At 38.6% G+C, this 15836-nt stretch overlaps 1 protein-coding gene and 1 long non-coding RNA gene across 2 annotated transcripts in view; one reads left to right on the plus strand and one right to left on the minus strand.

The window, feature by feature from the left end:
* The window catches only part of LOC115237725, a 113229-nt gene that overhangs the window by 87410 nt on the left and 9983 nt on the right, over window positions 1-15836 (minus strand). The gene's annotated exons all lie outside the window — the stretch shown is intronic.
* The window catches only part of LOC115237724 (dipeptidase 1-like), a 79349-nt gene continuing 67181 nt past the window's right edge, over window positions 3669-15836 (plus strand). Inside the window, exon 1 of the mRNA XM_029810959.1 lies at window positions 3669-4386. Within this exon, the coding sequence (XP_029666819.1) occupies window positions 4262-4386 (125 nt within the window). The 5' untranslated portion in view covers window positions 3669-4261. The remainder of the gene's footprint in view (window positions 4387-15836) is intronic.

Raw genomic sequence — 15836 nt, forward strand, 5'->3', positions numbered from 1 at the left:
TATATATATATAAGTTGAAAAGATGTAATTAAAGATTATTCTTACTTATTACAAAAAAATATGATTTCTTTCAATAATTCTTTGTTGTATAGATGACGATAATTTTGCGTGACTTCACTAAATAATAATAATCGCTGCAATATTTGTCTCAACATTGTCTGCAACATTGTGTTTCTCTCGTTCATACTTAACAAAATAGTTCGATTATAAGCGGAAAAATAAATGGAACTTTTCTTTGCAAGAGCTCAAGTTTTGTCAAAAACAATTCCGGCAACTGCACGGCGATTCGATATGTTGAAAGACACGATCGAAATGTCTACCGAGAAACGTAGCTGTCAGATGCATCTGTGTCGATTCGCATGTTCGTTCCAAGAAAAAAGTCAGCTACTATCAGCGATAGCCGTATATCTTGCAGGTCGCTAAATTAACTTGTCAACTTTTCCACGTCACGCTAAAATATGGGCGTTCGCGCGCATCTTCGAATATTAAACTAACAGCGTCGACAAAGTTTCCTCGCGCCAATTAACGTTCTGTAATATGCGCGTTCGGGAAAAAAAAACGCCAAACGATGAATAAAAAAATTTAAATTACCGCGACGACTTGGGTTCGATATGGGAAAGGAAATTATGCATCGTGTTTCCGTGAGTGACACCAATTTTGTTTTACCGTAAACTCGAACAAACGCGTGATTTGATATGCATTTCCGTGAGTGATATCAATTTTGTTTTACCGTAAATACGAGCAAACACGTGATTTGATACATAGATAGTAACAGATGTAAATATATCCGCTATAAATCACAGTTGTATCAAGTTTCTCATAGTAAACACACACATTTATTCTTTTATATATTATATATGTATATTCATATCTTAAAAATATTACTAAATTAATCAACATACAGGCATATTGACGTAGGAAATATTTATTTCAATATTTATATTAAATTTTTGGCATCGATCGATACTTATCAATTTATAAAATAATACGTTCATAAATAAATATTCCAGAATTCTTCGCGAAAAAAAACAGGGAAGATACGAAGATAATTTCATCGAATTAAAGAGCACATATACATATACACGAACGTGTACAAACATATGTTCTACCGCAGCGGTTGAAAAGGCGCGGTCATCAGCGCTAATTAATCATCGGTATGCAGATAAATACTGTGTATCACGACGATAACCGGGCGTGAGAGCGAGCGGCCGCGTCTGCCATCGATAATTATGAACAAGCTAACTCATTAGTCGCAATCGACGTTAACGGCCTCGTTGTTGCACGCCATCGCTCGTCGCGGGTTTGTCCGATCTTCTATAAGCTGTCGAATTACTAACCGCGCTCGCGTTAAGAAGATTACGCGTCCGACGTGACGGGCACAATGAGATTACGTGTCAGAAAGAAAGCGCGGATAGAGAGGATAATTACGAGGAATTATCCCTGTGATGTTCAACGTTTATGATAACTCGAAATATTGCGACGATAATACGCTCGGGAACAACAGTGACGAATGGATTATGGTCATCAATTATAGCTGACATCGCGCACCGATTCGGTAGCCTTTCCATAATCCGATGCGACGCTAATCAATCTGATCTTTATTATTTCGACGAAAGACATTAACGGAGGAGATAAAAAGCAAGAGATGGAAAATTTTACTCGTTCCGCGCGAAGAACTCCAAATAACAATACTTTTCCGCATTGTGTGTAATCGCTTCTAGCCATAGTTACATAAGTTGATTGTTCCCGTGGACATTAATGTTTAATTATAAACCGCTTTGTGTCACCCACTACCGGTTTATGATTACGAGCTATTGTGTAACGTATTAGCAAACTAATTTTAAAATCCAAATCAAATTCGATTTCCCGGTAATATAATAAATTTATGCGTATTTTAATCTCGCAATAATTTACATTGAGTTATCAATTACGAGCTATTGTGTAACGCATTAGCAAACTAATTTTAAAATCCAAATCAAATTCGATTTCCCCCCCGGTAATATAATAAATTTATGCGTATTTTAATCTCGCAATAATTTACATTGAGTTATCATAATCGATTCGACGGACTAAAATATTTCTCGTTAAAGATTCCTCCGCGCGATTCTTCCGGTCTACAAGTTACGAAAATCCACCTCTCTTTACAGGTCAGCGGAAGTTAGAAAATATCCGAGTCGACTGCAGCACGGCGATTCATTACCGAGTGACGTTGAAGCGTCGGCCGCTTTTCAAGTGCGTAATTAATCGCGGAACTTAATTGAGTGCCGAATAAATCGTGACGGATTTTCAAGCCGCGTTTGTGACAGTGCCGCATAACATTCGGGGATGCGATTATGAAACGCCGTCGCCGATGCAAGTGATTTAGTAATAGTAATAGAGAAAGAGAAAAGAGGAGGGCCACACCCCCGGAGCTGCCGAGAAACAGCGAGAGAGAGAACAAAGGATACCGGAAGATGGATCACGCATCAAAAAACATCCCGGAACACTGATCTCCGACCGTAAGAATAAAGAGAGAAACCGGGAAAAATATTTTCGCACGTTCGGGTAACAGAACGCCTTCGTTTCTCGCCGCTCTAATTAATCTTCGCGACATAACGAGCGGGACTGCCTGTGGGATCCTCGTAGTACGACATCCCCCCGGAGGTATCTCTTGTGAAACTCTCAGCTGCAAATGGCACGAGCCGTAAGTAGCGCGAGAGCCGGTCTGTCGGACAAAACGCGAGTGAAAAATTCAATATTTTCGAAATGTCGTTTTAATTAACATGCAGAGCATTTCGATCGAACGGAGAGTTCAATTTCCTTAAATATACCCATTACAAATAGCGCGCGATCAAAGCGCGTCGGACACGAGCTCAAGGTCGACGCCGACGTAAATTAAAGACCATCGACATCGATAACCTCGCTTAAGTGGTTTCAACCAGCAGCACTTTACATTGGCGAGAATCGTGGAAGGCGACGTGTCTTCGATTATCGAGCGGCTTTAGATTTCTCGAGCGCCGACGAAGAAGTCGATAAGGGCGCTATTCGATAGAAAGGACCTTCAATCCTTAGAGACTAGTAGAAAGACGACAGAAGCGGGAGAAACCTCTGAAAACCTATTCCTGATCAAACTATCGAGGCAAATCCCTGAGGCGACTCGGTGCTTCGATAGTCATCTTCGCCTTCAAAGAATTTGCAACGGATGGAATCAAAGTGAGAAAAGCACAATATATACATCTCGTAGATGATTACGAATAGTTCAAGAAAGTGCTCGTCAGGCAATTGGTTTCTCAATCGATGAAAATGAATGCCGGCAACGAATCAAACCGCAGACGTTCGAGTGAGTAGCAACAGTGATAAATGGCAAATCCGAAATAGCACGCTTCGGAAAATTAATTCCGAGAGTGGCCAAAAGAATTTCAAGCTACGGTAGCAATCAAATGAATCGATCAAAATGCGTCACGATCTCAAAGATCGACGGTTGCATTAAAAAAACCGTTAATTTTGCGGCGCTAAGATATTAAGTGGCGGAACGAGTAGCTGACGAGCGAGAAAGAGAGATATTCTGGCCGCAGAGACAAGAAATCGGAAGAGGCGCAACCAGACGGAATAAGAAGCGCGGAGACAGCAGCTGCATCGGACAGAGTCTATGGCGATGAGGGTGGAAGGTTAATCTGAAAGCTGGAGTAGAACGAAGGGGAAAAGAGGGCTTGGAGTAGCTATCGCCGCGGTGAAAAAAAGTGGACCTTCGAGCCGGCTGAATGTGAGAAATTGGGGTGGGCTCGGGGATGTGCGAAGACGAATGCGCCAAAGATAAGAGCCAGTTCTGAAGAGGCAAGCAAGCACTGATCCTTGAACTCTGTTATCCTAGCGAGGAAAGAGAGAAAGCGGCTTCCACGTGCGCGGTGATAAAATCGAGTGCGTGATTCAAAAGATCTCATCAGTGAAAAATATTGCCGGTGCGATCTCTTCTTGATCCCCGAGAACTATTAAGATCTTGAAGAATCGAATCTGAGAGTTTTTGAAAAAATCTCGAGAGATCGCAATAAATCGTGATCGCCGTCGCGATAAAAAATTCATCTTAAAAACAAGGTGAAGAATGATCGCGTTAAATAATCTTTCCGAGAAAATTAACTAGACACACAATCGGGACGAAGAATCCTGTTACGTTCGGTCATCCTGCAACCCGGTTGAAGGAAGTGCTGCGGGTGAGCCGGTGGGGTTAACGGTGATGGCATGAAGACATTAGTAAGGACGTGCTGCGGGTCCAGCGAGGAGGAGGATGAGGATGGTGGTGGGCATGATGGTCCTTGGTCAGCTACTGACGAGGATTCTGCTCGCGGCCCACGCAGGGGATCGCCTCGCGGCAGCTCGCAGAATTCTCAGAGACGTGCCATTGATAGATGGGTAAGTTAAGCTTTACGTATAAACCGGACACATTTCAACAAATCGCAGGATATTTAACGCAGATCACCGAAATGTATGGATTTTTCTTAAAATATTTTCTCGATATTTTTGTATATATAAATTAATTTTATTGCAGTATAATTATTCTTAAGAAAGATTATTAATTTCAATGGTCTTTAATTGCGGCGAAATATGTTGTTCATAACTATCTTAATAACTCTCTTAATCTAAACGCAGAAAGTTTGAGTTTTGCAATAAATATGAAATAATATTATTTTGTTTGTCATTATTTTTTTAATTTATCTGTGCTCGTGAATTATACATAGTGGATTTATGAAATGTGTATTATGCCCGTAGCCATTTCTGTTTCCGCAATATTTCACAAAGTAGCTACAAACGGAAAATATATGTGCGAAACTAGTGTAATTTGCGTCCACGAGAGAGAGGAAAATAGAGAGGAAAACTCTTGCAAATATATGAAAATCTCATATAGCTGACATATTAGAAAACTACGATTTAATTAACGTAATTAATATTAGTCTTAAAACAATGTGCGTTTGTAACGACATCGTACGAATTTGAGATATCAATGCGCTGTACTCATGGCAAAAATTCTTGATGTCAGATCAGAAGAAAAATAATAGTTACGTTTCCGAATGCAACAAAAGTCCGCGCGAAAACTTCCCTCATAAAATTCTGACGAAAGCCAGTAGAATGACGCGTCTGTGCTCTCACGTATCCCGCCCGCCTCTTTGTCACGTTGACGAGCAGCGAAAAATGCCGAGAGTCAAAAATCCAACAAATAACTTGAATTCCATCATATAATCGTTGACCGTGGTATAGTACAACGTGAATTTATAGCCGGCGAGAGCAATGTCATCGTAACGACGCACATGGCCGACTTTGTATGGCCGGGCGTGGTTCTAATTACATCAGCAATTAGACATCAAAGGAACGTCCGTCTTGTCCGTTTTGCTATGACGTGTTGCATCCGTACATATATTTACCACCGACAATTCTATTACGCGAGTATTCAATTAATCGATTTTTTATTTCGCAAGAGTAATATTGTCGACATGTATTTAGCGAGAGTAAAAATAAATGATTTTTGGAATTTAATATAATAATCAAGAGATTTCATAACAATTATTATTTCATTTTTTATTTATATACTATCAAACAGAATCTACAAAAGTTATTTATTGAATAAAAAGTATTTTTGGAACTTTTTCGCAATTTTACAATACGCACTATGTAATGTTAAAAACTGGAGAGCAATGCCGCTTGGTATTTCATGGACCAATTCCACAAAGATGGGATGTACAATAAATAAAAATAAGATCAGACTCACAATGCAACGAGAATTAAAAATAACCAGATAACATAGCGTAAATAGGATTCGCCAGTCTATCGGGGTCCCCACCGAAATCGCGCTTCTTTGTCCAAAATAAAAAAAAAAAAAGAACCAATTGAATCATACTAGTCTTAGAAAGAAAGTCGCGCATTTTCGCCAAGATAATGAGAAAGTTTTGCGAGCGCAGAAAAGAAAAGACGTTAATGGAGAGGAGAAAATGAAAAAGAAACTCAAGAGAATGAAGTGGAAGGTGCATCGGTAGGAGACGCAAGGAGAATGAAATTTACTCGGGAGAGTGGCCTGTGTCTGTTGGTCCCCGGGTTCCTCGGGTTACCGGAGGGTAGATAGGAATTTCCGGTTCTCTGGTACAAACTCGTGTGTCTCTTCCACCTACTTCCGTGTATTCCTACTTCGCGTGCGTGTCCGTGTACAAATATGTACACTAGCGTTTATTTGCCATGGGAGTATCTATATCGATGTATCTAATGTCCGGCACGCAGAGAGTTTCAAATTTACTATGTTTACATCGTTACTTCTTGTTTAAATACTGATATATTTTCAAATGTATCATTACAAATAACGCTTATGTAAAGTAAAATATAACTTTAAAAAATTATATTTTGGGGAACGATATATGTGTGTGTGTCCAGTTATATCGCGCCGGGAAAATCAATCCGACTAAGTAAATCTTAAGTAATAATTACCATTCGCCGCTGCGAAACACGTCTTTCCTCCGGAAAGCCGAACTCCGATTCCGTTCTGGACACCGATTCCACGAGCAAACTCCGAGAAACTCTTGAAAGTGGCTCCGATAAAAGACATCGGAGAAGAGGCGCGCCAGCGATTTCCCCGATGTCGGCGAGCCGAAGGCAACTCGTTACCGATAACGAGAGAAAGCCTCGTCGGTCGCATTGTGCGCCAAATAATAGCTCGTCCCTCTTGCTCCGGCCCGAAAAAGAAGTGTCTCGCGCGACCCGCGGGCAACGAACGCCACGTGTCGTTGGTAAAACCGGGAAAATTGTACGTCAAGTTTCCAAGAGAGATCGGAGAACGCCGAGTTTGAATTTTATCCATATACAAACGACGATAAATGCGACAGATAAGATGACTCGATTGTACTCAAATTGCGCGATTATCTCGGTCCGATATTAACGCTTAAAGATCCGCGCAAATGGATGCTGCATACGAAATGCGAAACGTAGGATGCAAAAGTGATAACGTACCGTGCGATAAAGATTGCGAAGCGCATTTATTCCCGTTCCGCACGCATTACAGATTCGCGTCGGTTCTCGCGAAACTCAACTCTCAAGTGCCTGGTGTATATTTGATACTCTCGACATGTGAATCGGATTTTCATCCGATCCATAATATTCGTGTAATTTCTGCAAATAATCGACGAAGCGAAAATTACAAGAATTGCGCTGTAGTTTTATTTTGAGAACGAGAAACACGATCCTTAATTCTGTCGGCACCGTCAAATTAGTATATTCGGTCTGTAATTGAAACAGTTTAATGTGGCGTTGTATAATTAAACCGGCGATGAGCTTCCCGCATCGGAAGGAGGTTTCCGCGACCGACAGTCTCGGAGATCTCGGAAGTACACCTCTGTAAACCTGATAACCACGATGGACCAACGGCCATAATAACCTTGTTACACCGCCGCTGTTTATGACTTTCGTCGCTCTTCGCGGAAATATTTAATTACCCTCCTTGTAATTCTCTCTCGGTTAAACCAAACCGATGGTCGGTAGGATTGTGGGTTAAAAGACGAAAAGGTATTAACGTCGGTGGGTTTCTAACACGCCGCCGTAACACGTCGAAAGACTTCCGAGTGACGCTACCGCAGGAAAGAATTGCGGGAACCGGTGGTCCCGGTGTTAGCAGCACGTTCCGGCTATTCAGCTCGACGAAACATTCTCGAGACTCCTTCGGGAGCGGTCGTGAAAATGTCCCGAGTGCTTTTAATTATTTGCAATTACGTTTTTTCGTGTTCTCTCATCGCGCTGCAACAGACCGCTGCGTATCCCGTGTGATGAGCAATTTCACGCCTTCCTACACACCGTAGAAAATTTCAAGCCAAAATGTGTGATCTATTTAATGGAAATGTTGCCCCTTTCTGATAAGCCGTTCGCGAAAGTAGGACGTGCGTTTGTACCATAATTAAACGCATTTATGCTCTCGGTAGCAAAATTGGGATAATGTCGTCGAAATAATGAAAATGCGAACCATTTTAAACGGTCTATATCCGTCGAGGAAAATTTCGCGATATCAAGCGAAATGCTCATGTAAGCTTCTTCGATCCGCAAAATGAAAAACGGAAAAGAATAAAACACAAAGACATGAAATGAGAAGATAGGTTTTCCTAAACAAAATTTTAAAAATTTCAGAAACTACATACACGACCCATCTTTTTTAAAATTGACAAAATACGATACTCTTTTTCGAATATATGAAATTATAAGAAAAACTTTTCTCATATGCATTATAACAAAGTTTGTTTTGTTGATTTAAAGAATATGTTATTTTACGGCATTTTGCTTTTATTGTACGCGATTTTCCGATTGACTGCTTTCAAGAAAATGTCGTACTTAGAAAACTATTGTATTTCTTACATGTAGCACGTGGAACGATGTTATACGCGTTTCCTTGCGTCGAAGACACTCGATAGGATGTAACTTTCTGTCCGGAATCGATATTCTGGAGAATAATCATGATCGCAATAGTTTGTAAAAATTCGTTATCGAAGGTACACTCGAATCTAAACGGGCGATACCTAATTATTTTATCTCGAACAATGGACTGAATTTTTTGAAAAATATAAATATAGTTATTATAGAAAAACTATATTTTTACATATAGCGGAGTCTTAGCTCCGCTCCTTCATCTGTCTATATTCTAATATTTGTATATAAAAATAAAAACTAGAAAAACCGCAAGAAGGCATTTCCAATTTACTTCGAATCTATTTCGTCGTACGATTGCAGGCGATTTCATCGAATGCAATCGAACCATCGAGCCGTCCCGCTTTCGCGGATATGGACGGGGGTGAGAAATAATCATTTCTTTCCGATCTCTACTTGCATCGAGATAAGAGAGGGATCGGAAACTTGAGCTAGAAAACAGGAAGCTGAATTAACAATGTATTGCTCATAAAAAAGGATCTCCAGAAGTCGTATATTTTCTTTCTGTTTTATTCCAGTTACTTCCTCGTTAATAATAGAATCTAAAAAATATAAGACTAACACAATATCTCTCTTTTATGCAAAAAATTATTCTAGTCTAATTAAATTATCTTAGAATCAAGTAAAAAAATTAAATTTCTTTCATATTCATATAAAAACTAAATTTTTTAAGTATTATTAATTTTACACACATTAGATCTTTTTCTCTCTTGTAATGAAATAATATAAAAGAAAAAGTACAAAAGGTATTTAAATGTTACTTTAAGAGAGATATGGTGCCTTTTTTGTGAAACTAATGAGCAGTAGTAACACTCGAACGCAAAGTTCAATATCGGGTTCGTTAATCTAAAATTCCCGCGAACATCCTCAAACGACTTTGCTAATTTTTTGCCGCCTTTGGTTATAATTGATTTTATTAACGAGCTGCGAAGTCGTCAGACTTGCGGAACTTCGATGGGGGTTTTCGTCGGACGTTCGTTAACAGCGCGGCAACGAACGCAGATAGAAAGGAGACTCTCTGTCTGATAACGATCGAGATCCCATCTTCTCGTATCCCCCGTTTTTAAATTCGCCATTGTAGGAAGTAATTCAAGGGGAGAAGAATGGAAACGAATTATTGGCACCGTCCACTAAATCCATTTGTAAGAAACGGAGGAATTGTGAAGGGCCGGTCACCGTGAGAGCGCATTAAAACACAACGGGATGGCTCCCTTCGCTCGCTTCAGGATTTACGTGATCGATTGATGGTTGGCTGACGTGGCTTTAAAAGTCATTCTCATAGGAGCTACGTATCAATTTCGCGCTACATCGATTACAAAGCGATACAATGGCAGAGCCGTCGCTGCAGACTCAATCAAATAATCGATAAAAAATTGGGAACAAGAGCGGAGGGGAAAAATATATCGACGACCCTAGGTACGTGGACGAGTCCTTCGTGCATATTGCTGAATAAAAAGAGAATACGTATTAATCAAAATCAGTCAACGTTATAATTAATTAAGTTTCTTCCGAGAGATGTTTCCAAGCCGCAAATTTCGCATGGGAGGAAAGACAGATGGCGGCGCTCATATCGGGGGCATCTCGAAATTCGAACAAAAACACGCTAGGTACTAATCCGGGATCTCATTCGGCCAACGCTCGGGATAGTAGACGGATTAACGAAGTAATTTGCAGTGCATAGGAAATGCCGAGAGAGTAAACGATAAACCAACCAGAAGACAAGAAGGCGAAAATAGATACGGTTGACAGAGTAGCGCGTAAAGCGATTCAGTCAGTATGTTAACGTATGCAAGGAAAGATTAAAGCAATTATAACTTGTATAAACACAAATAAAAAAGAGAAAATAATTGCAGCTGTGATCATCCACAGGTGGAATAAAAAAATCAAAAAACAATAAATGAATATAAAAGAAATGTTCTAAATATAAAAGAATGTAGGAATAGACCAAGAAATACCTAGAAGATCATGAAAGATCAAGATAAGTGTGAGTAGAGCAAATTCATGAGAAATATCTGTCCAGGTAGATATCCGGAAAGGAAAACAAATCTTCGTAGCTACGACGATCGTCGACGGCGAATGCGGTAAGGCTAATTTTCGGCACTACGTGTTCGATGGTTCACGATATATATGTACGCGGCAGAAACCGACAGAGACATCAACTTCCGGTGGAGTTAATGTAGCAGCAACGCGTAACTCTATTTCACAGAGTTGCTCGAACGCGTACGCCAAAGCGCTCTGGGGGATCTCTCGGGGACGCGATCCTGTTCTCCAAAATCGGATCTGGATCTTGAATCCAGGAACGTGACTGAAAACTCTTGGGTAAGGTCCGAGAATCCAGGCGAAACGATGGGATACGCGCGCACGACGAAAATCAAACGACGCAAACTTTTGCGAAACAACTGTCGCAAAATTTCATTGATTCCGTTCCCGTTCACGGTTCGAATAGTAAATTGGGAAAATTTGCTTACCTCGCTTCATTAAGGTAGCCAAAGTTCGTATGTAGCGCAAATGTCATATCGACAGAGCTTAATTTTAACATCGTAATATTACAACTTGTATCACTCGACTGCAAATTGCGAAAGCCAAGAGATTTGAAAATATGCAAAAGCACGAAATATGATAAAATAAAGAGTGATCCGATAAAAAGTAATTATTTACTGATTTATGCGACAATTGTTTCGTCATGTTAAATTTGTCGTGCAAGCTTCGAATATAATAAAAATATCCGACGTGATAAAACGGCAGACAATACGTTTAAAATTTTTTAATCTTCTATACCATGTGATATAACATAACCCTCGCGAGTTTCATGAATATATGAATATATGAGATAGTAACGTTTGCGTATACTGGTAGGGTTAATAAAAAAAGTCAATGTGTAATAGAGTCGTAGCACGTAAATAGCGTGAGACCACAAAATAAATTGTCACTGTTACGAGAAGTATTAAGTCTTAAAATGTCCCAAGTTAGTTTCCCAGAAGGAGAGAAACTTTAAAGAGGTACTAACGAAGTTCACTAGTGACTCTCGCGGTTAGAGCATGGTGATTAGATTTTATGAATCAAATGGAAGCGGCTACGAATATATCACTAAAGTGACACCGCAAGAGAAAAATGACAAACAAATCAAAACGTTAAACAGATAAACTTTTTCCGAATAATATAATTTCTGCTCTCTCTTATTCTTATAATCAATTTCTATCAAATATTTCAAAATTGAATATGGCCGTTGTGGTGAAAAAAAAAGGATTCAGATAGCTTATATTATTTCACGTTGCTCGACATGTTTGGAATGTTGACTCGCTGACATTTATTGATAGCGCAGCCGTGAGATATTTCGCAAAACCAGCACTGTTCCGTAAAGTCGTGGGAAAAAAATCAGTCGACAAATAATCTCGATACACCGATATGTATGCTCAGCCACGATCGATGTCTCCAAAAAGAGGTACACGTGTGGAACGATTTGTCAGCGAACGTATTTCGGACGGGAAAAACCGGAAGATACGAGAGTTGCGTGCATCCGCATCGGAGACAGCAAGATAAAGTTACAGCGAACGGACGTCGATTTTTATTGAAATTTCATACTTTTAATGGATATTTTAAACGGAAATGATCGCTCGAATCAGCCGTGGTAATCCCCGGAAACGATCATACCGCTAAACTCCCCGTTCGTTCTGCAAAGGCGATAGCTCCGAATCGCGTCGGCGCCCAAGACCGGAAAACTTATTTGCATGCCGAGCAACGTAACCGCAGCTAGCAAACGGAATATACTCGCCATTCATATGCATATATGGGGGGACCAGCTACCTTATCGCGCTTTGCCAATTAACCGCCGCTCACATCACCCCCACCGCCTCTTAACCGGTGATCTCGCCGGTTACTCTCTTTACCCCTCTTCTCTCGTCGCTTCGGCAAACGGCGAAAATTCGTCGGTAGTTTCGCGAAATCGACACCGGAGCTATCTCAGCTCTTAGACATTGCATCCCCTGAATATGTATGAGATCACGAAAAGAGAAAATTTCAAAGTACGAGAGATACATTCGCAATTATTATCTATGCTATTTAACGTATTAGTTACTTTCGGGAACTTGAGATTTAAGTAGTAATTCTTAGAAAGTACCCGACTTTAGCGCGATAATTTATAAATCGCGCTACCATCGTATTTTTCGCATTTTCTGTGCATCTCATTTTCATTACCGCCTTCCTCTATCTATTTTAACGTTTGCTTGTTTTCAATCAATTATTTTTCAAGAGATATTTAACTGTTAAATGTCGAGCTGTCAATACCGAACTTACACAATTCGTATTTACGCACACGAGGTACACAATCAACGATCAATTATCATCGCGGAAACACAATAATTGCGAGATAAAATCGACGTAATGTCTTTAAAATTTAATAGATAACTAAATTAATTTGAAATTTGATAGAGACAATTTATATTTATGTACTGTGTAAATATTTCTCTGGGAAAATTTTATTTTATATTATATTAATTAAATATTAATTGTCAAATAAGACAATTTTAAAGCCTCCGCAAAAATTTCTGTTTTTATAAGTACAGAAGTTTTGGTACTACAAGCTGTGAAATTCATGTAGGATATATCTCGCCTTTTAGGCACGCCCTTTGCTGAATATGTATGAGGAATTAACGGAAACGTACTTTAATAGCACGGGAATACCTTCATAATTATTATTGTACTACGTTTTAACTGAATAGTAATGTGCACTACCGTAAATCATGTATTATTCCTGTAGCCTACACGCTCAGAATTGAATTAAAATCGATTGTTTATAATTTGCAATCATAAGATAATGGTTGTATTAGATTTGCAATGATAATGTAGACCATGAATTTGTAATCACATAATGTTCTATATACGCTAGATAAATTTGTCTCATGTGTGTATTCTGACAGATGCTTTATTCTATGGTAAATGAATTAAATCGCGAATAAATTAAGAGTCAAGTTGCTAATAAGCTATTTCACATAAATAGCCAATTTTTATAATTCTACTAACTAGAGGCAATAAATCATTTGCGGCTAAAACGAATAAGTATGCTGATTTCCACGACGTTCTTTTATCGACAAATGCAAACACGATTCTGGCCGTAGGCCAGATCCACGAAGGCACTTTTATGAATTACTAAAAATTTCCTACGTATTGTTAATGGCCGTCCCGAAAAAACGATTCGTGCCAAATGACAATTACATCGTCGTACCGAAATTCTACACAGTATAACGTAGGATATGATAGAAGTAAATCACTAGACGCAAACGGAACAACGTCGATTAAAGGATTAATTATACGCAGAGCTTGAAATTACACGTGGAGTTATACGTACTTTGTTGAAATATATATTTTATTGGATATTCTCGCGCACACTACTCTTCTGACATAATATAGTTCGAGTGTCTCGAGGTTTTGCGTACATGGTAGCCCACATGAAACAAAGGACTTTACCGGCGTTTGGTCACACTATCCTGCATGGTCGATCCAATGGACAAAAGGACTCTGCATCTCTCTCTATCTCTCTCTATCTCCCCTCTCTCTCCCCCCAAATATGTATAATATATAATGTGTGTATATATACATATATGCAGCAAGTCTCCATTGTATCTGTTTAGCCAACCAATGTACACATATTGCAGACGGCTTAGCAGTTCTCGAACAGTCTACTATCCCTCTTTCAACTTGAAATTATTCCCACTTTTGGCAAGTACTCTTCTCTCGGGAATAAAACTTTTTGGATAAACAAAGCGCTAACTACTTGACGTTAATTCACAGTGTACCGAGCGCACAAAACGAATGTATGAAACGCGGTCTGTGTTTATGCTCCGATAATAAAATTATTTGATTCTCCATAAACCTAAACATGCATTCGGACGCTGTCGAACAGAATGGCACGCGTTCTTGATATTTAAATCAAGTCGGATATTCGCACGCTCTCTGCCAACGCTTGGATATTCCCCAAAATGATCGAACTATTACTCGAGCAGAGGAGAGGAGAGGAGAGGAGAGGAGAGGAGAGAGGGAGGAAGCCGACGCGCTATGTACGCGAAATGCTCGTTTGGTTATCTAATTCTGCTGGAAGTTAGGCGCCTATCGTTCCGCATGCAAAGTGCATTCGAGAGGGTACGGTGCGGTTAGTTACAAACGGACGGCAGATCCATCGTTGATTCGAGGTAGATTTGTTGGGGTAACAATGCCCGTACATATCCGCGCAAGCAGCGCGCGCCTCTTCGTTGTCAGTGTATGTGTGTATATAGAGCACCGGAAATTCCTTTACGTTTAAACTATGCCGCTGTCTGCTGACTTACGATTAGAGTAAATTCCGGAAATGTAAAGAATATTTGCCCTCTCGACACGACGAATCTGTCAATTTTACGTCTTAAGTTAATTAGATTAATAATTATTAATCCCGCAGCGATTGTTATAACAAGGAGAAAGATGAAGAAATTTTCATTTTTCGGAAGGATACATGTTTCCCGTTCGATTGAATTAACGAAGTACAGTCATTTAACGAAATTTAATGCAATTTAACGCATTTTAAATGCGTACCAAAATTAGATTATATAAAATAGAGATTATAGGCTCATCCAATTATCATTGAATATATAAATTATCTAGAAAAAATATGTAAATACACGATTTCACAAAAATTGCAACGCGCAAAAGTCTCAGAAAAAATAGAGAGAACTAATTTATTATATAATAAATGCAAGTTAGAACAACAAAGCATCTGTCAGAATGCGTAAGCCACATGCATTAAAAAAAAAGTATAATAATGCCCAAAGTTACAAAGCATACAGAAATTCACATATGAAAAACGCGTAAAGAAACTATATAGTACAATATTCGATATGTTTCCGTTATAATTCTAATAATATGTATGTACTTACATTTCCAATACACTGGAAAAATTAATTTTAAAACATTTATTTTAATTTAAAACATATTTCTAAAATATAAAACTTTATCATTTCATATATAAAATTAAATAATGAATTTAACATAAACATAAAAAATTAAATGCAATTTATAATACTTTATTCTCGGCAAATTAAATTAATATGACGAAAAATGTGCTTATATGTATTTAGTCAATTTAAGATAGAGAAAATGAAGAAAGAGATTCTGCTTTAATCTTTTTCTCATCATTAATGTTCAGTTTTGATCTTTATTAATCACCCAAAATTTTACATTGTTGACAAATAATCTTCTCTACAAATAATAAATTTTTTATTTTATAATTTAGAATATTAAAATATTAATATCAAAACTTTTATATATATTTTATTTAAATTCAATATCTGTTTTTACCACAATAATTTGCTGTGCCATTTTAATATTGGAATTGCAAATACGCTGTCTCAGATTATATAATCAGAAGAATATATCTCTAGGTATATATA

The sequence above is a fragment of the Formica exsecta genome, unplaced genomic scaffold (assembly GCF_003651465.1).
Source record: "Formica exsecta isolate Colony F162 unplaced genomic scaffold, ASM365146v1 scaffold308, whole genome shotgun sequence".
Classification (NCBI taxonomy): Eukaryota; Metazoa; Arthropoda; class Insecta; order Hymenoptera; family Formicidae; genus Formica; species Formica exsecta.